Source organism: Phoca vitulina, unplaced genomic scaffold, assembly GCF_004348235.1.
Source record: "Phoca vitulina isolate PV1807 unplaced genomic scaffold, GSC_HSeal_1.0 scaffold7, whole genome shotgun sequence".
In the NCBI taxonomy this organism is placed as follows: Eukaryota; Metazoa; Chordata; class Mammalia; order Carnivora; family Phocidae; genus Phoca; species Phoca vitulina.
In genome coordinates this window covers 46,231,840-46,258,569 of record NW_022589710.1, presented here as the reverse complement: position 1 = coordinate 46,258,569, position 26,730 = coordinate 46,231,840, and the positions used below count along the sequence as shown (strand labels likewise).

The window sequence follows — 26,730 nt, the reverse complement described above, 5'->3', positions numbered from 1 at the left end:
CACCCGTCTATGTCCCAGCTGCTAGGGGCAACACAGCTCCCACGTTCAACCCTTGCCTGTGGGCTAAAAGCAAACTTCCCTTCCTTTCTCTAGCAAACTGACCGAAGATCCAAGAAAGGTATTCTTCGATGCTGGATGAGAGACAAGACTAACACCGATGAAGACATGAGTACAATGCAGGGACTGGTGTTCATTCCTCAGATCTGTCCTCCGTGCCTCCACCCTGGGTGTGATGACTAATTCATCACAGACCTCAGTTTCTCCCTCATGGATTTAAGGTCATGGAAGGTAACGGACCATCCAAGCTTAAAACTGAACCCCTGTGAGTAAGCATGGCTCTTTCGAGATGAAATGGACATAACAAAATGCAAAATCTGTTTTAAGTATAAGAAAGAAACTTGAGTGTCAGTAGATGTTAAAGCCATTAGGTGAAAGATTGATTGATGGGGAACCAGACATTCTCGTGGTGCCAAAGAATCGCCTCATACATCACGCACAGTCACAAGGGAGAAAATGTTCTTTCATAACAGAGATTCCTATCATGACCCTCACTCACTGATCAAATTTAGCAGCATTACCAGTGGGAGGTGAGGTGCCGCTGCTTGAGGCTCACAGCCCGACCCAGGAAAAGTTCCTGCTGCTAACGGTCCTCAAGCCCTCCAATGTGATTTCCAGCTTATTGTAAGAGGAACAGCAAGAACAGGAAGGAAGAATCAGACAAATCCAGTGTGGGGGGAAGCTCTAGGACAACTGGCTCAAAAAGTCAATCCCAACTATTCTCAATTAAGAGAGACTTAAGAGACATGGAATTCGGGGTGGTTCTTGATTGGATCCTGATTTGAAAAAACAGCTATAAGACATTTGATGACAACTGGGGAAAATGAATATGGACCGGGTAATAGATGATGTTAGGGAACTGTGAACACTGTGAGGTGTGGAATTGTGGATTTCTAGGAAAACATCTCCATTTTTTTTTTTAGAGATACGTGCTGAAGTATTAAAGTGATATGTCATGATGATTGCTTTGAAATAATTCAGCAAAAAAAAATATACAAAACACATAAATATATATCTTAAAATAGTTTATAAATTATCATTCAAGCAAATCTAGCTACTGTTTGTAACTGCTGAAGCCATGCGGTGGGTATACGCTGCTCATTGAACTATTGTGTTTATTGTGTCTACTTTTCTGGATGTTTCCAATTTTAATGTAAAGTCAAAAAAAAAAAAAAAAGAAAGAAACCAGATGTATAAAGTTTAGTTTAATGAAAGAGACAAAAGGCAAGGCTGATGAGGGAGACGGGCACCTATCGATATAAGGGTTGTTCATGAATCTATCTGCTCAGGGAAGAACCATGCTGAATAGGGACAGACATTCTTTGCTTCATGGTTGGGAATTCTTAACACCAACACCCTGAGGACTAGAAAACACCAGAAAACTCTACACCCAAAATCTCTGGTCTTGAGATCCCTGCCTGAACTACAAGTGACAGGAGAGTGAGCTTTTTATACAAAGTCCCTCCTCACACCCTCCCCCACTTCAGTTTACTATGGATTACAGTCTAGTTGTGTGTATATATGGATATATGAAATTTGGGTAAGAAAAAAATGTGGTGGAAAGAACACGAGACTGGACGCCAAGTCACCCAGGTTCTAGTCCTGATTCTACCACTAGCTACTTCCATGATTCTGGATTTTCACTCAAGCTAGAAGGGATTCCTTTCAGTGCTACAATTCTGTGATTCTAGGAGTCCATGAATTATTGTATTTTTAAGTCAGGGAGAGAGTATCTAGGCTAAGAGATGTAAATGATGACAGAACATTTATCATCGGTTTGAGCTGGAATGAAGGAGATGGAGACAAAGAGAGAGAGAGAAGACAAGGTCCAGAGAAAAAATGAGAATAAGCAAAAGGACGTGATCAATGGTGAATAAGCCAATCTAGGCAATGACAAAGAATATACTCACTCATAGCTAATGATAATAATATTAGTCAACATCCCTTGAGGGTTTGCTAGACGCCAGAGCTTTAGCAGGATTGCTCTGTAGAATCCTCATGCCCCAGTGCAGGACAACTACCACATTCACCATTGCCAACTTTACCAACGAAGAAACTGAAACTTAGAGGTTAAGTCACCTAAAATCATCCTGTTTCGAAGTCATAGAGCAAGGATTCGAGTCTAAGCGTCTGACACCAAAGCTTTGCACTGACCCAGGTGCTATATGAATTCCTACACATTAGATGCATGCCAACTAGAACAGGCTTGAAAAGACAGAGGAACTACAGAAAAGACTCCGTCCGGGTTGAAACAAAGTGCCCAATAACAAGAGAGACTAGAACGACAAGGGTAAAGCTTAGGAAGAGCAAACCCAAAGGACCATCTTCTTCCCTGACTTTCTGGGCACAGAGTATGATGTAGCTGCTCATGACGGAAGTGTGTTCCGTGAGATGGGAGGACCGGAAAGTAGCCTGGTCTAACCCTTACCTCTGCGGTGCGGTCAGCCGAGGGATGGCTTAAGGGTAAAGTCAGGAATAAAAAGTGATGCCAAAAATAAACTATGCTGTTATTGAGCACTGTGCCAAACTGTATTAAGATGAATTTAATAAATCTTTGTACTTGAAAAGTGGCTGTCTTTACTGCTTGTCACAAGATATGCTCCTCATACCAACAGAGCAGTAGTTGGAAGAATGAGGGAGAAGGGAGTTTGCCAGAAAGAAGGAAAGGGGAAAGGCCAGAGTTTTAAAAGAGGGGTGGAGGGACAGGCTGGGGGGAAAGGAGGGAGAGTCCTGGGTTCAAATTCTAGAGTCCTCACTTTCTGGCTGTGTAGCCTTGGGCTAGTCATGTCTTCACTAAGCCCCCTTTCTCTTGCGTGAAACACAACAACGGTCCTGAGTCCCTTGCAGATCCCTTGTTATTAACACTGGAGACCGTCTCTGGACATGGTGGTGATAGCGGCTGCGATACGATTTATCAGAATTCATAACAGTAATAAAATGCGCACCACGGAGCCAAGAATCTTGAATGCCTATGGTTGAGACAACAGAAGTTTCTGACAGGCAAACATGCCAGGGACCTTTATCTGGGGCTGCCTTGCACAAGTTTCATTCCGGGGATCCAACTCTTACCTATTCCAGCTTCCCTGAAGACAGAGAAATCCTTTAAACTTGCCTGAACCAGGAAAAGGCAGCCAGAGTTCTGCTGCTCACTGAGAAATAAATGTGATGCTCAGGACAACCACCGGGTCTGGCAATTACTCTGGTGGTGTCACACTTCACCAAATATTTCCACATACCCTATAATAAAAGACCCATATCCCATATCTCAGTCTGCAGCCATCAAACTGCCCACTTCAAATGACTCATGGGACGGGGACGGGGCTCCCAAGAGTTTGCCAAAGTGGCTGATCCAAAGAGAACAGACTTCGGCCCTCAAAATCATTCTTAAAATTCATCCTGGATTTTTCCACCTTGGATGGCATCCTCTTGATCTCAATTCTACCCCTCTGGGTCATCCTAAAGCAGCTCTCCCCTCTTCTTGGGTCTATACCTTCCAGACACTTATAAAGCAATGCCCTGGTTCTCCCATACTTTTTGCAGTTCAGCCAAGATAAACATTCCTTTCAACTTTCATCATAAATCAAAACCAATACGTTTCTGTCATTCTCTTAACTCCTGTCAGTTTGCTAAAATCCATCCGGGATGTGTGGAGCCAGAAATGTGCACCATGTCGAGGGTGGAAATTCCCAGAACTGCAAGAGGCAGCCCCTCCTGGAACCTGTGACTTGGTATAAGCACGGTCTAGACTTGCTACCTCAACCAGATCCAGAGTGGAAGAACTCGGAGGAAGTTGAGAGCGGAGGAGCAAGCTGTAACCTTGATGCTTTAAGAAACCTGATCTCTCACAAGACTCCTCAAGGGCGATGACGGAAAAGAAACGGAGGGAGCTTGATAGAAGTCTTAACCCACGGGCTGGTGGCCCCCATCACCTAAGACCTAGAAAGAGCAATGCCCGGCTCCACTCCCCGCTCGTCCCCGTGCTGAGATGCCAGACGTCACAGGTCTCATGCTGCAGTTCTTCTCTATCCTGCCTCACTTGTGGAAGCAAGAGGAGAAGGTGCCAGCATACAGCAAGGTCATGGCTGGCAAGTTAGCACCCACTTTACTCTACCCCCCAACATTTCAAGTAATTCAGTAGTCACAAATTAAAAAAAAAAAATTCTAGAACTGTGTTTCCCAAACTTCTAAATTTCATGGACTGTCAGTATTTCAAGAAACAAAGTTTGTAGGGAGTAGGAGGTGGTTGGCCGTACAGAGTTAACAGTTTTTAGTTTTGTTAAGAATCTTTAAAAAAAAAAAACAAAAAAAACACCATTTCCTCTCACGATCATTTCACCTTAAAGAAGGGACCTTTTCTTTCTTTTTTTTTTTTTTTATTTATTTTATTTATTTATTTTTTTAAAGATTTTATTTATTTATTTGAGAGAGAGAGAATGAGAGAGAGCACATGAGAGGGGGGAGGGTCAGAGGGAGAAGCAGACTCCCTGCCGAGCAGGGAGCCCGATGCGGGACTCGATCCAGGGACTCCAGGATCATGACCTGAGCCGAAGGCAGTCGCTTAACCAACTGAGCCACCCAGGCGCCCAGAAGGGACCTTTTCAATCTCCCCAGGAGGAAGGACACAAACCAGGATAAAGAATGTTCCTTTCATTTGACTAAGTTTAGTTTATGAAAAACTTACTACATTGTTCTTGGTTTTCTCATGTTGGTAAAAACTTCCTCGTAGACCAGGGTTAAAACACGCTATGTTCTATCTCTTTTTCAGCTTATCAGTCCAAGCTCAATGTGGATTTCTCAGGCTCTCATCCCACCCTTTCTGGAACAAGAAAGGCTGAAGGCCAGCCACTCTATTCCTCCCAGGTGACGATGCCCGAACACAACAGGCATGACCTAGGTAGTCACTTAATCTATACATTTTGCTACTCAGTTTGAAGTTGTGCAGGAAGACCTCTTATCCTTCAAATAGTCCAGTGCCAACCTCTCCAACTTTAGAGGCCTTTCTAGGTTAACTTCAGAACGCTCAGCACAGCATATGCACGAATGGGTACTGCCAGCCTGGTGACTGTATCTCAGATCTCTGGGCCTCTTTCACACCTACGTCTCTGACCATTACTTCCAAGTGCACCACTGATGTCAGAACACTTTCCACCTCAATACCTAACTTATCGGGGCGCCTGGGTGGCTCAGTCGTTAAGCGTCTGCCTTCAGCTCAGGTCATGATCCCAGGGTCCTGGGATCGAGCCCCGCATCGGGCTCCCTGCTCAGCGGGAAGCCTGCTTCTCCCTCTCCCACTCCCCCTGCTTGTTTTCCCTCTCTCGCTGTGTCTCTCTCTGTTAAATAAATAAGTAAAATCTTAAAAAAAAAAAAAACCTAACTTATCTGAACGCCCCCGTTAGTTACCCTAAGAGTAAATCGACATGATCTGATTCTGCAACAACCACACTCATTCTTTTCTTGCCAATAGTACCACTTGAAACAATGGTGTGGATTCTGAAACAATCCAAAAGCAATTGGCAGGTTCTGGATTCAGTAATGGGAGAGTAGTTTGTATTTGACTAACATTCACACAGATAACAACTATAAACTCTGGATGAAATTCGAAGGCACTGGAGGGCAAACAAAAGCAGGCAGAAACTGGAGGGGACTTGACCCTTGACAGAAAAAAACTGTACTGGGTAAAAATCCATGTTTAAGTGGATTTTCCCCTTGAGTGCACCCTCCAGTCTGGACAGCAACTGAGCAGCTAGAACTCAAGCAGAAAGCTGCAGTTTTATTGGCCTGAGGACAAATTTGGGGGCAGCCAGGGTCAGTAAAAATAGAAAGGGAGAAATCCTGGGAAGAAAGGAGCCCCAGATCTGCATTTTTACTCCCCTAAAATTCTTTAGGCGATACCTGAACTGCACCAAGAAACCCAGTAAAAAGCAACTGCTGAAGAGGTAAAAAGAAAAAAAAAAGCATACACACAAAAAAATGCTGAGTGGAGATGAGACTTCAGCTATCGCTCCCTGCAGGGGACAGGAATTGGTTTGAGTTCCACCAAGTTAAAGGTATTTGGTACATACCTTGAATTTTCATCACACCTTAGGAGTAAAGACCATGTCCCAGGACTACGGGACTTATTCTAGGACTAAAGGCAAAACCAAAATAGACCTGCCCTAACAAAGTCTAAAACCAAGTCTTCCTAAGTTCAAGGTACTCTGCAAATAATTAAACTGCCTACTAAAACAAAAATCAACACTTTTCAGAGGACAATAACATAATCCAGAGTTTCCACAATGTATTATCCACAAGGTCCTGTGTACAAACAAAAATGACTGGACATGTGAAGAAACATGAAAATGTGACCTACAATCAAAAGAAAAACCAACAAAAACTGACCCCAAGATTACCCAGATATTGGAATAAACAGATAAAAGTTTTAAAGCAGCTATTTTATAAATATGTTCAAGGACTTTAAAGAAAAGATGATCATAATGAATGTACAGATGGGGAATCTAATAGAAGCTAAATAAAGAAAAGAAAAAAAACAAGTGGGAATTTAGAACTTAAAAGTTCAATATCGGCAATAAAAAGTTTTAGTTTGACGATAGCAGAAGAAATAATCACTGAACCTGAAGAAAGAAAACAGAAAATATCCAGGTTGAAGGAAAAAAAAAGATAATAAAAGATGGGAAAGAAAGTAACAGTGCTTTAGGGAGAAAAAACACAGGACAAACCAAAGGGACAATATCAAGCAGTTTAACACATATGCAGTTGGAATCCCAGGAACAAGGAGAAAGAAAATGGAGCGAAGATATATTTGAAGAAATAATGGCCTAAAATTTCCCAAATTTGGTGAAAAATACTGACTTACTGATCTAAGAACCTCAGCAAATTCCAAGCAAATCACAGCTAGCTACATCACAGTCACACTGCTGAAAAACAAAGAAGATAAAAAGGAAATCTTTAAAGCGGTAAGAGAGAGGAGAAAAGATTTACATAAGGGAGAACAATCCTCAGAAACAATGAAGGCCAGAGGACAAAGGAATGAGGATCTTTAAAGCACTGAAAGGAAAAAAAATTCTCAATTCTCAAGAACTCAATATGGACAGAAAATATCCTTCAGAAATGAGCGTGAAACAAAAATATTTTCGGATCAAGCAAATAGGGAGTGGTTCTTAGCAAACCCGTACTGTAAGAAATGCTAAGGGAAGTTCTTCAAGCTAAAGAGAAATGCTGCCAGATGGAAACCCAGATCTACCAGGAAGAAATGAAGAACAAGAGAAAGGGTGAACATGTGGATGGATATAAAAGACTATCTGTTGCTCTTAACGTGTCTAAATGACAGCTATTTAAAGTGAAGTGACAAATGGTATCGTGGAGTTTCTGAAGTACATAGGTTTAAAGCATGTGACATCACCAGAACAAAGGAATGAGGGGGTCAAATGGACTTCTACCGCTGCATGGCTCTCACATTTTACGTGAAGGGGCATGGTAGTAACTCCATGTAGCCAGGGATGAGTTAAAGATGTATATTCTAACCCCTGGAGCAACCACTAAAATAAAGTATAAAGAACTATACCTAAAAAACCAATGGAGAGATGAAAATGGAATATAGAAGCAACTGGCTAAACAGGCAGACAGAATTCTCTATTATACTGGGTAAAGGCATGCGACCAGAAATGTTTCAGTCTATCACCAATGACATTCAGCATCAGTCAGTACCCTTTTCCTGTAAAATATCATTATTAAAAGGATATTTTACTATCATTCTGCTCCTTCTCAGTAATTATGGACATGCTACACAATGAGAAGGAATCTAGCCTAGCTAATGATTTCAATGAGGCTTTCTGATCATAATCTTCCAGTTCCTAACCGACTAGATATTCTCTAGTCACAGCACACCTTTTCCAACTCCTCACCTCTCCTAAATCCTGGCATTCTCCCCTGGATGTCTTTGCTCTGACAGTTCTTTCAAGTAGAGCTTGTTCATTTTTTTAAAACCCCACACACCAGGGCCCCAGCTGAGCCTCACTCCCCAAAGTTCCTCGAGACCATTATTCTTCCAAATTATTATGGAACACTTCTCTAGAAACTCATCTTGTTCAGCTACATCGCCTCTCCTTCCTTCTTCATGTCCGTCACAACTACAGTGAACACAGACCAATCCAAAATTAGGGTATTACTGCTCCTCAACCTGTCCCACCATTCTAAGCAAAGTCAATGCTCACGTCAACAGTCCATCCAATGCTTAGCCAAACAGTTCCCTGACTCTTTAAACACCAATGACCTTGCTACTTTTTCCAACATGTCACAACCCAGAACTGCTCCATCCCTGAGATATCTAGTCCCCTCCTTCCCTCCTCATCCAAGAACTTCTTTCTTGGTTTTGCTTCCATCAACCCAGCTCACTCCCAAGGTCCATCACACTATGCTTCACTCCCTGGCCTTTTTACCACATTTCCCCTAGAACCAGCCCAAATCTGGATCAAGTCACCCATATGCCTCCACTCTGTCAATACCCACCTGCTGAGGGTGTTGGGAACCTGTACAACCATGCAAATTAAGGCCTACCAAGCTCATCTTCTGCCTTCTTTCAGCGGGATTCTACTGGCCTCCCAGCTTCGGCGTCACTTTCCTCCAATCTATACTCCATACCTGCATGGACCCCTGGGAGTTACGGAGAGTTCTAGATAGGGTAGGGATGCTAGGTCTCAATCAGGAAGCATTTTCTATGTAAGCATTTCTGGTACACTGCCTAACAAGTTCTCTAAAGAACGGCATCTGAATATCCAGGGCCCTCGTAACTTGGCTATGATTTCTTTTCTCATTATAAATAAGTATTTACTATCATAGTTCATTTTGAACTCATAATTTTGAATTATTTTTCCTGAAGAAGGCCTCCAAACTACGTAAGTCTCAGGGCCCACAAAACCTGGATCCATCTGTGACCAGTGCTTGCCAAAGTGCTCTTTCTAAAATGCAAATTAAAAAAATAATAATAGGGGGCGCCTGGATGGCTCCATCAGTTACGGCTGCCTTCGGCTCGGGTCATGGTCCCAGAGTCCTGGGATCGAGCCCCGTATCGGGCTCTCTGCTCAGCGAGGAGCCTGCTTCTTCCTCTCCCACTCCCCCTGCTTGTGTTCCCTCTCTCGCGGTCTCTCTGTCAAATAAATAAAACCTTTAAATAATAATAATAATAATAATAATAATAATAATAGGGGCGCCTGGGTGGCTCAGTTGATTAAGCATCTGACTCTTGATTTCAGCTCAGGTTATGATCTCAGGGTTGTGAGGTCGAGCCCCATTGTCAGGCTCCACACTAGGCATGGAGCCTGCTTGGGCTTCTGTCTCTCCCTCTGCCTCTGCCCCCTCATCCCCTGCTCACATGTGCTCTCTCTCTAATAATAATAATAATAATAATAATAACAACAACAATAACAATATTAAAAAAAAAATTTGGTCGTAGCTCTTTTCTGTTTAAAACTCTCATACATTTGTACCTGGAGATCATGAAAGGTCTGTGAGCTACCCAAAGGAATGGGAAGTTTTTCCTATATGTTCTTAGATACCCCAGTTCTGATGACTCCCACATCTGTTATCACTAGTTTTCAACTTTCTCTCTTAAGCTCCAGACTACATTTTCAACTGTTTACTTGACAGACCCCTTTGAAAATCCTGAAGGCAACTCAAATTCAAAATGCTCTGAACTGAAATAATGATCCCTTCTTGCTCCCCCACTGCTGAGACTCTTAAATCCTCAGTGTCAAAAACATCAGTATCTATTCAGTCATGTTAGCTACATGTGGGGTGAACTCCAGACTGTCCTTCCTCCTACCTCCAACAGCCAACCTGCTACCACATCCTATCTAGCTTCTCTTAAAAATGTCTCTGTGTGCTGACCTCTTCTCTTCAACCCCTTTGCCAGGTTTGAGTTCACTGTTTCCCAAAGGTACGTATGCCACTATAAAGCAAGACAACTGCAGGTGGTGCGTGGACAGGCCTTTTAAAAACAGCCATGCATTTCATTTTTTTCCCTATCTTATTTAAGTTCAATTAATTAACGTATAGTGTATTATTAGTTTCAGGGGTAAAATTTAGTGATTCATCAGTCTTATATAACACCCAGTGCTCATGACATCACATGCCCTCCTTACTGCCCATCCCTAGGTACCCCACCCCCCCACCTCCCCTCCAGCAACCCTGTTTGTTTCCTAGAGTTAAGAGTCTCTTATGGTTTGTCTCCCTCTCTGATTTCATCTGATTTTATTTTTCCCTCCCTTCCCCTATGATCCTCTGTTTCGTCTCTTAAATTCCACATATGAGTGAAACTATATGATAAATTGTCTTTCTCTGATGGACTTATTTGGCTCAGCATTATACCCACCAGTTCAGTCATGCATTTTAATGTGAAACCTCAGAGACCACCTTATTGCTAAATCCAACAGACCCTGCTCGGGCCCTCTTAGTGCCATTGAACACTCTTGATGGCTCCCTCCTTCCTGACAGTCTTATCTTGGCTTCTGGACACCACAGGTGCCTGCATTTCCCTTCCCCACTCTGGCCAGTCCTCCTCAATTTCTTTTGGTGAGACATTCTTTGGCCATGTGTTCCTTAAACATGGATGTTCCTCAGATTCTGTCCAAGGGCCGCCCCTCTTCTCATGCTATGAACTCTCCCTTACAGAGCTGGGCTTACATGTACCACCTCAATACTAATGACTTCCAAATCTCGAGCTCCAGCTCAGAGCCCAGTCCAGAGCATTTGTACCACACAGCAAAGCTCCCTGGAAATCTCCAGCTAGGGTTCTCATAGGCATCTCAAGCTAACCTGTCCCTAAATTGAACACATCATCCCCCCTTCCACCTGTTCCTCATTCATTGGACAAGTACCTTACTGAGGACCTACAAAGTGACAGGTTCAGGGGGGAGCAGACCAGTCACTTCTGGAGCTTGTAATTAGTGAGGGACAAGGACCTAAATAATTACACAAACAGGGCGCCTGGGTGGCTCAGTCAGTTAAGCATCTGCCTTCAGCTCAGGTCATGATCCCATGGTCCTGGGATCGAGCCCCGCATTGGGCTCCCTGCTCAGCAGAGAGCCTGCTTCTCCCTCTCCTCCTGGCTTGTGCTGTCTCTCCTATCTCTGTCTCTCTCTCTCAAATAAATAAAATCGTTAAAAAATAAATAAATACACAAACATAATTACAAATTGTGGATGAAATGATAGAAAAAGTTTAAAAAAAAAAAGAAGCTACGGAGTATAATAAGGAGAGGTAATGAAAAGGATAGTATTCTTATTTAAAAAAGAGTGGTATTTGTGCTGAACCCAGTGGAGAAGAGAAGTAGGAGTCAGCCCAGCAAAGACTAGGGATGAGTATTCTAGGGATCCACTCCAGTCCAGTCCATTCTACTGAACTATAGTTTTCTAGGGAACTAGAATAAATAGGGAACTTCATAAGCAAAGACTTCATGTGACTGCAGCAGGGTGGCAGGTGTGAAATGAGGTTGGAGATGTAGGCAGGTACCAAATCACACAGCTCCAAGGTAAGGATTTAGGAATTTTTTTTATTTTATTTATTTATTTATTTATTTATTTATTTATTTATTTATTTTTAGTGAGCTCTACACCCAATGTGGGGCTCAAACTCACGATCCCCAAGATTGAGAGTTGCATGCTTTACTGACTGAGCCAGCCAGGCACCCCTAGGATTTTTTTTTTTTTAATCCTAAGTGCAATGGGTATCTATTAAAGGGTTTTGAGTATGAAATGAATGATGCACGTTTTTATCAGACTGCTCTCGCTGAGCGGCAGGAGGGCAGAAACACAAAAGAAGAGTCCAGTTATAAGGCAACTACCACAGTTCAGGTAAGTTAAGAGTGGTTTAAACCATTTTGCTCATTCTTGATCATTTTTTCCCTCATAGGATGGTATTTATAGCCACAGATTTCAAGAAACCTTTGCTCTGGGAACCTGGCCCGAATATAAGTCAATTCTCATTACAACAAAAGTATCATTCTCATGAAAATCTTCACATACCAGAAAAAAAAAAAAAAAAAATATCTGAACACAGGCCAATACTCTACAATATTCCAAACAGCAGTCACATCAAGTTCTAATGTTACAACAGCATCTGAAGTCTTTTGAGTTGGGTCATGATAAGTGGGTATGACCTGTGTTATTAAATCGCATGTAAGTTTTTTCAGTACCAATTAGGAACGCTGAGCTGAGGGTTCTGATCCTCCTTGAGGCAATGCCAATGGTAAATCTGTCATAGACACCAGCTTGGCTTGTATCACTGATTCATGGACACATATTTTTTATTAAGCACCTCGCATATACTTGTAATAGCAGGATTTGGAATACTTAGTCTCTTATTTTGTGAAATTAAAGGACATTTTCTAAATCCTATCAGATCACGACTAATTCAATGTTCCTTCCGTAACGGGCAGATTTCTCTCCAGGGTTACTAGAATCTATCATATATATGAGAACACTCTATGCTCAGAGGAATCCTCAGAGGAAGCTAAGAATTTTCAGGACATAAATGAAGTGTGAACACTGTAAACCACTGGTCTACTAAGCACCTCCTTATAAAGGATAAGCCAGGAGAGTCACAAGTCAGCAATACTGTACTTGAGCATACCTTTGAGTTTTTCTTAACCAGCAAACACAAACACATATAGTGGAGTGTAATGGCTACGCTGAAGAGTCATCAGTGAAAGGCTAGAAAAACAGGAAAGGTCAGTCTAATATATATATTAATTACGATAATATTGCCAATTATTTCAGCATCATATAAGAAACATTGGCCTCAGATGGTTCATTTGTCAAAAAAGACAAGGCAGCTGGTTTTGGAATATATGGAAACTAGCTCGTTGCTTGCAAAAGTAACTTCCAACCACCGCTCCACCGCTGGTAGGGTCAGTCGCTCCAGTGACAAGCCCAGCATGCCATGTTCTCTCCCTTACCTCCCTGACCTGGCACAAGCTCATCCCTCCACTTGGGAGAATATTCTCCTCTACCCCTTCCCTGGGCTCACATCTACTCATCCTTAAAGTCTCAGCTCAAGCATGATTTTTTTTTCTAGATAACCTTTCTGGAGGTCCCCCAGAATAAAAGGGGCTCAATGTAGGTGTCCCATATTTTTCTGTGTTCACCCCTACCTGGCACTTACTTCTCTGTGGCCCCTACATCAAAGTCTGAGAGGACAGGGAACATTGCCAGCTCCAAGCACAAATGCCTGGCACGGAGGAAATTCTCAAACTAGTTTCACAAGTGAATGAATGAAGAGATTAATTAATAGGTATTACCTTCTACTTCAAGGTCAATGAAGTCACCAAGGTCACTCTTACCCCTCCTCATTTTCTACCCATATTTCCCCAGAATGATAGAATGATATAAGCCAGCAATTAAAGATTATTCTTTGGAAAGACTGCCAACCTCTAGACAGAGGGTGGGGTTTTGAAAAGAAGACGGAAAGAGACTAGCAGATAACTGGTCTGTTGCACAGGCAGAAAGGCCTAGAGGAGAGAAATAAAATAGCTCTCAGGTGGCACAAAGAATTCTCACCAAGAGGGCTCCTCATCCAAATGTTTCTGGTCCTAAGGGCCGGTTAGTTCTAAGAAATATGAATATCGTCGTATCTTGAACAGAACTGCAATCAAACCTAAATGGATGACACTTTCTAATTCCCATGTGACACAAATGACAATAGTTAGCATGTACCCGACACTGTCGGGAGAGCGTTATACATTCTCTCATTTAATCTTCCAACAACACTAACGGTTAGATAGCTACTGCTGTTATCTCCATGGCATCTGTGGGGATGAGGAACCAGGCTTAGGGCGGGTAGAGAACGTGCCCAGGATATACACCTAGTGATTGGCAGAGCAGGGCTTAAAGATAAAATGGTAATGCTGTCTACTTCTCAGGTTGTGTAGATCAAGAGAACCACAGCTACTGTGGGGCACTGGGCTAAACTCTTTACACGTATTTCTCACTTAACCCTGCCCACGGGCCAAAGAGAACCTTCAAGCGCTGTTCAAGCACCACCTTTCAACCTGGGACTCGCAGGAAGTCAGCAAGAGTGACTCTCCCTGCCTTTAGAGAGAGCAAAATGAGTCACGAGTTATTCCTGTGCGTCGTGCTGGGACAATGAAAGGGTTCGAGCCAGTGCTGGAAGAGAATCTAAAGATGCTAGTTCTAAGGGCAAGCTCTACCCTCAGTTGACATTCCCTCCCACACAGTGGCGGCCCTAGGGATGGTGAGCGATGTGCATCGCCCACCCTGAGAGAGAGAGTTCAAAACTGAAGCATGCAAAGCATGACATAAATATGAAGTGTGGAAAATGCATTCCTCACAAACGGTCCTTCATCAAATTCCCTGCATCCCTCCTCGACAACGTTATCAGGAGCATCCTTCAACCCAGCCCATTGGAGAGCGCCTACGAAAAAGGCTGAAAAATGTGACCAATCAGGAAAGTTATTTTTGTGAGAAAGAAGAAAAATGTCACCAAAAAGGGTCAGCAGATAACCCTATTGGGCTGAAAATAGCTGTCCGGTTGGCAGAGCAGTCAGGGAACAGGCAGAGGGCGAGAGACGTCATGCAAAGCACCGAGGGAGCTCCAGCTGAGTGAAGCTGCTGAGGGATGAGGAAATTGGCCTAATTTGGGAACATGAGCCCAACAGCATTGCTCAGATTCCTGCGAGAGAATCTGGCTAACTTTCAGTTCTGCGTCCTACGAGGAACACTGAAGGGATGGGGGGTGGAGAGAAAGGGAACAGCTGTGACTCAAACATTTCTCCAGACAAGTGGACGAATAAGGGTCATGAAGTGAGAACTTACTCCTGCTCCAGAAGGATTCCAAGGGAGTAACCCAAAAGCTTCTCTGCTCTCTCCAAAAGCCTTTCTCTGCTGGGAGGTCAGTGCATCTACCTATCTAGCAGGAATCACAGAGACTAGACTAGAGTCAGAGACGAGCTGAATGACTCTGGACCAGTCATCCAACCTCTCGAAGTCTCAGTGTCTTCATAGCTAAAATGAGGTGAGAGGAGCAACCACTTTAAGAGTTACCATGAGGCTTAACTAGGACCCCACATGCAGTTAACAGAGAGAGAGCAATCGTTCCAACAGAAGCTGAAATTATTATTAAAAGGACAATTTACAAACTAAAAGTTAAGCCACAAAGAGGTCGAGACCCAAGTGAGAAGTGCCCATCCAAAAGACAGGCCAGACCTAGACAGGTTGTGCCCGAGATTACTTTTCGCCAATCCCATTATGTGGTAGTGTAACTTCATGGTAGAAAGTGTCCTGGTCTTGAGGGAAGTGTGTAAGAGCAGAACCATTTGAATCCACAGGAGGTGAAAGCTCAAGCAGAGAAATCCAGTTTAATTCTCAGAGCTGCCCTGACCAGAGAAAGGTACATAGTGCAGACATGGAACCATCTCAGTAACTGTAACACCAACCTGAACTGCCACCTGAACTATGCATCCAGTAATCCAAGCCTGATTTGTGACAGGTGACCCAAAAGCCCAAAAAACAGAAGAGTTCAGTCATAAACTTCTCAATGCTTGCCGTTTCTTGAGAGATTCCTGTGAGCTAAGTGCTAAGCACTTTATCTGTATTTCCTAATCTCTTTATGACAACTCTAAAGAAGTAGGTACAACTCTAATCAACTCTGAGCGAAACTACACGAAGAGCTCATCTTTCAGGTTACTCAGTACAATCAGACAGTTGGAGTTCTTCCAAATTATTTGAAATTTACTGAATGACCAGGCAAATCAAGAGACATTCCCTCTCCTCTCAGAGAGGGAGGAAGCGTTTAACCACCTGGACTGAGCCACAGGTAGAGGCAGAAAGCCCCGTGAGGCTACAGAGAAAATGGGCAGAAGGAAAAGATCCAGAAGAGCTGACAAAGGCAACTCAATCAGGTATCCTGGAATTTCAGGGCATATAATGTTTCACTGATCTCTACACAACTTTAAATTAGAACTCTGGAGAGGAATGTGGATTTTTTTGTTGTTATTACTAAAAATAATTCTTTCCTGTCATACCCAAACCTGTGAAAAAAATCTGTGTATGAATTCTATTTTTTAAAAAAAATTCTGACACGTCGGTTGCAAACTGCCTACTCAACAGCCATTCTCCCTCACCAAAACCCCAATATTAGGGCTATGGCAACGAGGTCTCTGGCTACTGTTTTCCTCATAAGGAACAAACTTAGTGGACACGCACCTTGAACTCTTCAACTATGGTCCCTCTCCCTACCTAGAATGCAGATCTGATCCTTGTGGAACAACCAGCCATCTTACAACTATGGCAGCAAGTCACAAGCTCCAGATGGCAGAGGAGGAGGCTAGAAGGGGCCAGGGTAATGCAGGATATTGCCCAGTGACGGCACCTGCTTACTCTGCCCTCCACTGGATTTCCTGCTGTTAGAAAAATCATGCCTGGGGGCACCTGGGTGGCACATTCGGTTAAGCATCCGACTCTGGGTTTTGGCTCAGGTCATGATCTCGGAGTCCTAGGATCGAGCCTGGGCATCAGGCCCCACACTCAGCGCAGAGTCCGCTTGGGATTCTCTCTCCCCTCTCCCTCTGTCCCTCCCCCTGCTCTGTCTCTCTCTGAAATAAATAAATCTTTTTAAAAAATCGTGCCTGCTTGATTCAAAAACTGGGATCAAGTTTCTGATGCGTGTGGCCAAATTCAATACTAATAGATACACGAGGATGCCTGAAAATCAATCCATCCTCAAAGACCAGGAGTTCTAAACTTAAATGGAAATAGGAGAAGGCAGATCAAATGTGAGTTAATCTGACAGGTGTATGAAAGGAAGGCGTGGCAAACTGCACCAGGTAGGCCTCATGTAAGCAAGCGCCATTACCAGTTCCACCCAGCTCCCGCCAACTGGCACCCTGGGAGCGGGGGGCGGGGGGGGGGGGGTGCCAGCCCAGCATTCCCACTGTGCCAGAACTTCTGATTTTAAAGAGAAGCCCAGAATTGGGATTTTCACATCAAGTTTCCTAATTTATAAATAACAACCGAATTTTAAAAGTTTTAACTCTATGTGGATCAAACAAGACATCACTACAGGCAACATTCAACCTGAAGGCTACCAGTTTTCAACCTTAGTAGAGAGGGTTAAGGCAAAATAAAAAGACCATCCAAGTTCTACAGAAGTAATAACGATCAGCAACATACTGGGCGCTACGTGCCAGGCTGTGTGAAGGGCTTTACATCGATTATCTCATTTTTTCTTTTCAGCCACCCTATGGAGTATGTGATATTACTATCCCTGCCTTACCCATGAGGAAACTGAGGCTGAGTGAGGTGAGGCTGTACTGCTCCGGGGCCCCTGGGTGGCGCAGTCAGTTAGGCGTCCGGCTCTTGGTTTTGGCTCAGGTCATGATCTCAGGGTTGTGAGATCGACCACGTGGGGCTCCATGCTCAGCAGGGAGTCTGCTCGAGATTCTCTCTCTCCCTCTGCCCCCGCCCTGCTCCCGCTCATCACATAAATAAATAAAATCTTGGGAAAAAAAAAAAAAGAAGGGGGGGATAAAAGAGGTTAAATAACTTGCTGAGTCCTAGCGTTCATGTGTAGCAGAGCCAGGATTTCAACCCAGGACTGTATGACCCCCAGGCCTGTGCTCTTACCCACTCTTCATAAAGAATGCCCCCTGCGCCCAGGAAGCACAAACACTGCTCTGGATCACTACTAGTCTACCTATGGGTAAATGAGTCAGAGCTCTCCAAGAGACTTCCAAGTCAGTTTGACAGGAGACCCAGGCTCACGTCCTCCTACGTGGCTGCCCTTCAATAAAAAAGGCAAAGCACTGTCCAGTCCTCGTCCATCCGCAAGTTTCCTGAAGGAACGCACGTGTGTGTAGTGCTGTCAGATGCCTCTCTCTCTTAATCCCCACGGCAACCCGGTGGCATTGTTACCATGACCTGATAGACAGTGAAACGGAGGATTAGAGAGATTAGCGGACTTGTTCAAGATCCAGGCAGTTAGCAGAGCCGGGTCTCCAGCCCCGGTTAGCTGGTGCCAGGCCCTGTGTTCTTTCTACTCAAGCACACTGCCTCTGTGCTTCCTCCAGCAGAGCGCCCAACTCCGCCACCTCGCCTCCAACCGAACATTCCTACTTAACTCTACAGTCATTCCAGGATGTCTGACGGCCCCCAGGTGCCACGTTTACATTTTCAGTGATAGCTTCATCCTAGAATCTAGTCAGCCAGGGAACAAAAATAAACACGTCAGGTCATACACTCAGAATTGGAATGTAAATGGGCACACACACAAGTCTTGGGATCTAATTTTACAAAGAAACAGCCAGAAAGTTCCACACAGCACAGGGAGCACCTGCCCCCGGGGGAGGCTGCCCACACTGCTTTAAACCTCAGTCAACCCAGGGAGAGAAGGAATCCTGGAATTCTGACCAGCATGTCACTGCCAGAGGCACCAGCTGGGTGAAGAACAGAATGACTTTTCATCATGCTCTCCCAGAAAAATGCTAAGGCCCAGAGGTAAATGTCCCTGGGGGATCATCCTTCCAGAAAGGATGAAACCCTGAAAAGTTCATCACAGTCTGTGCCTTTGAAGTTAGCCGCTCACAGTCCTGACTCTCACCTGGGAGCCAAGGGGAAAGCGATGGGGGGGTGAACAATGCCTACTGACCCCAGCCTAGAAGCAGATTTGGTGTGGGGGTTACACAGAGCCTCAAGGCCATCAGGTCATTCCAGGATATTCTGGCCCACCACAGGCCCATCACCTAACCACTACAGGTGGCTAGAACCTCCTTCACAATCAAGCAGACATGTAACTGGTCTTTCTGGCTGCCAGTGATCACAGCAGTAAAAGTTCCACTATGGCAGGAAATTTTATCTCTTTTTTTCACTGAAATATGCCAACCCTCTGCAAAGGCGCCCGACACATAATAAACTTTAATAACTATTTGTTGAAGAAATGAATAAATGATTTGCTATTGGGATGGGTCTTCCTAGACCCACAGTCTAAAGTGGCCAGAGGTCAAGAGGAGAGTCCATTAACCCAGTCATCTGCTTGCCCGTTTTCTCTTAGCCGACATACATTACTGCAGTTCAAGGTCCCTCAGACCCAGGGTTGGGTATGATATGTGTTCTCTCACCATCTTCCTCCATTATACCACCGCCCCCCTTCCCTGGGCCTCCAGTGCACCACTCTATGTACCCACCTCCCATCCTGCAACACTCCTCCTCAGCCTGTGACGGCCCTCATAACACACGGTGTACCTCACTGGTCCCCCCAACAACCCTGCACTGTCCACCTCATGCCTGTGCTGGGCACTGTGAGTGACAGCCGGCCTTCCAAAGCTCCCATCTTATGAGGGGGCCAGTCATGGAAACGATGAGAATATAACGTAATAAGCACCATAATGCAGGTGCTGTGGCCAAAGTCACAAACTGACCACCCTCAGGCCTATGATGTTTTAATTGTTATAATTAATTCCTAACCTATAGAAATGTGCTGCTTTCTCACACAATTTTCGACTGTCCGCATCTCGCGGAAAATCAGAGGATCTGGCAATACTGGGCCTGTAGTCCCCACAGCATCAGTCAGCTTCAGCTAGGCAGCGGTTTCCTCTTTACAGGGAACATGTGGCCTCTGGTTCCCACAACCCGTCTCCCCCCTCTCCCTACAGTCTCCAGGCAACGAGGCCACGGGCCAGCCACCAGTTCCTCTGTACTGGAATGACTGTCACCTTAGAGTAGTGATACTCTGTACCCACATTTCTACAATAAGTGAGAAAGTAAAAGATAAATCAAAAGGGCCAGGTGGACTGCTCACAGAAATGCTGGAGAACTTGCTTCCCAGGAAAGTGAAGAATATTCCTACATACGTGACACTGTAAGTAAGTGTGCCTGTGTCTTGTCCCTGGCATGCTTTGCTCATGCACCTGCCTAGCTCGTTAGGCTTCTCAGTGTAGATCCCCTCCTCGATTTTAAACCTACTATGGCCAATGAACTAGGTAACTGAGAAGGCAGGTTTCCTGCTGTGTGGGAAGTCACTGTCTAGCGGGGCCAGACAGAGACATACAAAGACATTCAGCATACAATGTGAGAACATACAGATGTCCTGTAATAGGTACTATGGGCACCGAAAAGAAGGAGCCCTAAGCTGGCCTGGGGAAGTTAGGAAGAGCTCACAGAGGGATTATCCCGAAACTGATTCTTGAAAAGAACAAAGTTTATTCAACTGGACAGCGGAAGATGCAAAGGGGCTCTGAGTGAACTGCCAAAAATAGTGCCCTGGTATTAAAAGTGTTGCTCATCGGGATTACCCACCCTCCATGGAGCAGCTGGATAAATTCCCACAGTTCCAGGCCACTCAGAAAAGTTTCCAGGAAAGTAAGGCCAGCACTAATCCCCTTCCTGCCCGAAAACTGTAGCAAGTGCAGGTCACCACTGAGAGCAAACGTCCAGTTGTGTAATCCAACCTTACGTCACCAGCAGGGCTCACTGGCATTGATTCGGCAGAAATAAAAACCTGGATTTCCACCGGATTTTGAAACTTCCCGGTCCCCTGCTTCAGCGAACTTAAGAATGTTCTTCACTGAGAATATAAAGCAATGCACAGAAACTACTCTGGCATCAAAGAAAAAACATTCTGCTTTCACTTCTTGCTAATAGGACAAATGCCAAGGAAGGGAATTTCCAAATCAAGATAGGACGAAGGGCTGACATTGGAGAAAAGAAATATGAAATACCAAATCCTTGCTCATTAAGTAATTACTAACTCTTAGAAAGCATTTTTTTTAACACCCACCTCTCCAGTCAGAATTGAAGAGGAGTTCTTGCTAATGAGATGATTCTCGACTTGAGCTGACTCCTGTTGAGCTCGGCGACCCATCTTGGGTCCCTGTAAAGAGAGATGAGGAATGCTGCTGACCCAAACATCTTTGAGCCACTACGAGGACGAGAATTCTGGGATGGTAAGCAAGGGCAGGATTTATGATGACATGGTGGAGGATGGGATTTGAGCAACTTGAACATATGTTTTCAAAAATGCTTCACACACTTAAAACGAAGCACCTGAGGCCATTTCTATTTGAGAGGAAAACACGAAATTCCTGGATTAATGATCATAGGTTTCTCTTTTAACTACCACAGATCTTTCCTACCCAAAGAAATGCACACAGACATTCCTCTAGAATGAACAGAGACCTCATGCCAAAGCTCAGGGAAGAAGGTGGTAAAGGCTCTCATGTTCCTATGCAGGATTCTAGAAAGGCCTCATTTCAAAGCTGCAGCTTGGCATGAAATTGTTATCAAAAAGACTTTGGGGAGAGAACTCCTAAGTTCCATGGCAACTAGCACCAGAGATGTAAATACAGGTAGCATTTGCTTTGACGTCAGTGGAGCATGCGACTCTTGATCTCAGGCCCCACATTGGGTATGATATGGATTTGCGCTTCTAGACAGTAAAGGAAATCTCTTACAAGAATTTTGAGACATCAGCTTCGGAAATCAGAACACTTTAAATTCTGAGTCATCAAATGAACCATCTGCAGGTGTTTCCCAAAGCCTTCCTGGGGTGGAGGCTCTGTGTCTCAAATGCTTCCCAGCACAGAAATAAAACTTTATTTAGGCAGACTAATGGATGTTGAAATATTTATATTATCATTTGTTGGCTTTTCTAAAACCAGCATTAATATAAACATTTTTAGATCTCATCTGATGTGGCTTCACTGGATTCTCACAGTAACAGGGACTAGGACTGATGCCATTTCACAAGCATGGAAAGTGAGGCCCAGGAAGGCAAGTAAGTGGCGGACATAAATCGAAAAGCAAAACCTTTTTCCGTCTTCGGATCCTCAGTTCTTTCCACTATCCCATGCTGGAGTTTCAGTTTTCAGATGTTCTAAGAACTGCCTGCCCCAAACAACTGAGAGGGGTTACATGGGGCTTGCATAAAAACCCCTATGACCTGTTTACATTTCAAATTCTAATCAGTAATTTAGGTTTCAGGGATGATGGAAACAATCTTTCTGATCGGCAGCTCATTTTCTCTCCAAGGCAGATAATTCCGCCCCTCTGCCTATCACTGCCCTTTCCCACTTGTCCTAGCATTTGGTATCTGAACATGGCGTACTACTCGCAGTGGTTGTGCTAAAACAAAAATTCAATGATCTTGTCTCTAAATGCGGTTTCCGGGTGGTTTCTCTAATAACTGTTAAGTATGTTAAGGCTTTAGGCCTTTTGAAGACCTTGCATAAATCCACGGAAATGACTGGTAGAAAAACTACTTTACTATATTTAAATGTACATATATTTTAAGTGGATAGTCTTATTGTCCATCTTCCCCCGCTGATTGTAAGCCCCCTGACGACAACGACTTTGCTTGTTGCTGTTGTTTTTTAAGATTTTATTTTTTAAAGTAATCTCTACACCCAATGTGGGGCCTGAGATCAGGAGTTGCATGCTCCAGCAACTGAGCCAGCCGGGCGCCCTGTGTTGTTGTTGTTGTTTCACTGCTTTATGTCCAGCACCTAACCCAATGCCTGATACACAGTGGGGGCTCACTAAATATTTGTTTAAAGAATGAATGCATAACTACATTTACATTCCCAGGGACTAAACAAGTTCACATATCAGAAAGACCCGGTGACCTAATATTCTCTTTGGTCAGTCAAACAACCTGCATCGTAGAACAACTGTTCTTGTTCCCTGAGAGGTGCTCCTCTCTGGTACCTTGGAGGACATCTGATGCTATTAGGGCCCTTCAAAACACTTAGAGATTCCAGAGCAGAAACTAAAGACCTGCTGTGTTGCCCCAGTCTTCTAGGGACCCTGATCTTGACTAATTTTAAAGGTAACAAAGGCTTGATGGGACTGTGATGGAGTTAAAAAACAACACCGAACTTGGGTCTTGAATCTAGATCAGTGATTTACTGACTATATACATAACTGGGTAAATGAGCCTCAGAAGCCACAGCTGACTTCTTCTAATAATTTATCGTGTGACAGGCACTGTATTAAATGCTTCCCATGCGTTACTACATCTCATCTTCATGGCAGCACTTTGAAGTAGATATCAACATCTCCATTCTAGAGATAAGGAAACCGAAGTTGGGGAGGGTTTGTTTGTTTTTAATTTTTTAGAGTTGACTATAGTTGACACACAATGCTAACTTTTTTTTAACCCAGTAAGCAGCTTCACACTCCATTTGACCTCCGGGCCCCCAGCACCTAGCCACTCCTCCACGTTAGAAATCCTAAATCATAAAACTGAGGTAACGCCCACCTCCTTGTGGGAACTCCGAGCAAGAGAAGGCCCTTCCAGTGTGCCTGAAGTCTTTACAGGAACTTCTGGCATGAGAAGTCTCAAGGAAAAAGCCCTGGGATGGGTGCAAGTGCGACCCTGGCCCAGGGCGCCTCCAGTCCCTCTCAGTTATGCCCGCTCTAGGGGAGTTAGCACTCGTGGCTCCAGAAAGCGGAGCCTGGCTGGGAAATTTCCCACCGGTCCCAGAGGCTGGCAGAGGCAGGATCTGTTTTTCTGCTTTCCGAGAATTTTAAAGAAAGCAAACCCCAGGCCAGTAGCGGCGGAGCCCACCGCAGCCCCGGGGGCGGGGCGGCTAAGGCCGCCTCTTCCCCGGCCTCACCCCCGCGCGGCTCCGCGCCCGCCCGCTCCGGCCACTTGGGACAGGCCAGGCCGAGGCGCCGCCGGGAAGCCGGGCCGGCTAGGTCGCCCCTCTGCACCCGCCCAATCCTAGCCCCAAGCCCCCAAGTCGGTCCTCACGGAGGTGGCCGAGCCGCGGCGCCGCTCCTCGCCTAGGTCCAGCACGTCCTCCATCTCCGCGGCCGCCTGATGTCATTTCCTGGAAACCAAGCGGCCCAGCCGCGTCCCTGACGACGGCTCCGCCCTTTCATCTCAATATTTAAAGGATCCGCCGCATTATTCCTGGATTCTGTGTGCCACCTTTGAATTTAAACCAAAACTTTCCTAAACTGCCTTGCCTGACTTGTGGAAGAAACCCCCAGCTATTAAATCCCGCCGCTCCTATGGGACAGTGAAAAGAATGTTAGTCTTTAAGAACTGTCTAGATGTGTAGCTCTGTTTAAATATGTTATTAAGTACAAAGTACTACTACTAATAGTAGTGATTAAATTGATCCCTCTTATTTATATAGCCCTTTACAATGAATAGAGGACTTTCACAGTTATTATCTCACGGGAAGGGTATAATAACCTTATGTGAAAAACAAGGTAAGTCTATTATCTCCATCCGATAGATAAGAAAACAGGCTCACGGGAGGGTAGAGTGGTCAGGTGCAAATAAACAGTTTCTAATGGAACATGCAATATACATAATCTCTGCCTTCAAGAAGTTTACAGAGAAGCCGAACCAAGACGTCATATACCTAAGTAGTGACAACATTCAAAAGTCAAATAATCCCTCCAACAACCCACAAAGTGAGCATCTGAGATATCTCTATTCAAAAATTGAGGACCCTAAGGTGCAAAGAGGTGGCTTGAGGGAAATCATCTGAGTGCCAAGCAGCAGAGCCTGATGCCTTTTTGGATACCAGATCTTGTAAGAGTATTTTTCTCCTCCACATATTCCTGGGTGCCAACCGTACTCCTAGGCCAGCAGAGGAAGATGTCCCTCAAATTCCCAGCCTACTGGGACGAGTTGAGTCTGCATTGACTTTCCATGTAAGATCCCCAAGTCAACACCACTGGCCAGGTCCCTGGTACTGGTCAGCTAGGCCCCCCAGAAGACGGCTGCATGGTCCTGAAAGTGAACAATATCCCCAATATCAGGCTAGGGGTAAGGCCTAGATGACCACTGCTAAAAAGCAAAGACTTGAAAGTGGGAGTTGCACCCCCTTAAACTGGATTGCAAGCATTTCTTAAATACCCAATAAATTACTCAGTTCAACCAGTCATCCACACATGTTCACTGGGTAGGGCTGTGTGTTAGCATGTCTTGTGACAGCAACAGCCGTGCTTGGATGTCGGAAGAGTTGAGGTCTCATCCTAGCTCTGCTGATAACTACCTGTGCGGCCAGGCAGAGCCCTCTCTGGACCTCAGTCTCCTCCCTTGTAATTGCTCTTAGAGATTACCCCTAAGATCTGATTTGCACTGAGAATACCCAGTTAGATTTTCATCTGAAGAAGCATTCATTGCCAAAATCCAAGACAGATGAAATACAGGCTCCTGTGAATCCTTTGTTTTCTTCTTCCTTGGCACCACATGAGGAAGAAGGGGTTCATCTTTGGATTTTTCCATTTGGTGTGAGCCCATAGCTACACTACCACCACCTTACTGCCAGTTTTCAAACCTTAACTCCCCCTTCTTCCCTGACTTCCTGAAAGCAAAAGGTGCATGGTGCTCAGTCTGAGCAGAAAGAAGCCCTAGGACAGTGCTTCTGGACCTTGCTGAACACCTGACTCACCTGTGGGGTTTGTTAAAAATACACGTGCCAGGGCCCCATCCCTGGAGACTGATTTGGTAGAGGTGGAGTCCAGAAGGATATAACTTGAATAATTTTCCTCCCATCTTACAAGTGTTTGCTTAAAGGCCTCAGTAAGGTCTTCTCTGTCACCTTATTTTAAGTTCCAACAGTCCCAACCTAAGCATTCCCTAATCTACCTCCCTGCTTTATTTTCCACCATGGTGCTTATCTTTTATCATCATACCTAATTCTTCTGTTTATTGCCATTTCCACACCCCTCCTCCCCCCACCCCCAATGTAAGCTCCCTTAAGGGCAAGGGTTTTGTTTGTTAGTTTGTTTTGTTCAGGGCTGCATCCACAGAGCCCAGAACAGTGCCTGGCATACAGTGAACATCAAAATATTTTCAAATGATGGCTGAATTTCAGAGGCAGCATTGCATAGGAAAATGCATAGACTCTGGCAATAGATTTCCTGGGTGCAAATCTCAGTGTCCACACCTACCAACTATATATTCTAGGTAAGTTACTTTTAAGCTTTCTACACCTAGATTTCTTCATGTTATTCAAATGACAACAATGCCTACCCAAACTAGAGAGCCTGAGTTAAATATCGCCTCCACCACCCATGAGAGGGTGGCCTTAAAAAAAAAAAAAAAATCGTTCTGTGCCTCAGTTTCCTCAATTGTAGACTGATCAACCACTGTTCTGGGGATTCAGTGAACATCCCAGCGGCCTAGGAGCCAGAGGCAGGAAGCAGACCTCACAGGAAGGGTCCAGGAAGGCTGGGTGAAGCGCGGTGTAGTGGCGGGGAGCAGCACAGATTCGCAGGAAAGTGACCGATTCAGGGGCAAGTCCTGTGTTGCCGGGAAGCAACGTGCCTTGCCCTCTCTGAGCTTCTCGTGGGAAAAGACGTAGAAGCTTAGGCGGAGAGGAGGAACGAGAGCGAGACGAGAGAAAACTTCCCCTCACCCATCTGGGAAATGGGCTGGGGCCAACTGCTGACTTTGCGCTCGCTGGCGCAGCTCCCTGCGGAACCCTCGGCGGGGAGGGAGGCTGCGAACATCTGGAGGACATTTCTGCGAGAGCGGCTGCCGAGCAGGGCCCCGGGAAGAGAGAGGTGCACTTGTGCGCACGTCGGGCCGAGAGGGAGCCCGTCCCCCCAGGCTCCGGTGTCGCTTCCCTCGCCCTCTCCCGCGGCCCCTCTCCTCCAGCCCCCAGCCCCACCCCCAGCCCTCCCCGGAGTCCCGGCCCCGGCCCGC

The 26,730-nt window shown here is 45.0% G+C and overlaps 1 protein-coding gene across 1 annotated transcript in view; it reads right to left on the bottom strand.

The window, feature by feature from the left end:
- Nucleotides 1-23,901, bottom strand: part of IFT43 (intraflagellar transport 43) — an 80,165-nt gene extending 56,264 nt beyond the window's left edge. The window contains exons 1-2 of the mRNA XM_032405642.1: nt 23,812-23,901; nt 20,839-20,931 (exon numbers count right to left, since the gene is read on the bottom strand). Coding sequence (XP_032261533.1) covers nt 20,839-20,931; nt 23,812-23,865 — 147 coding nt within the window. The 5' untranslated portion in view covers nt 23,866-23,901. The remainder of the gene's footprint in view (nt 1-20,838; nt 20,932-23,811) is intronic.
- Nucleotides 23,902-26,730: the final 2,829 nt, after the last annotated feature.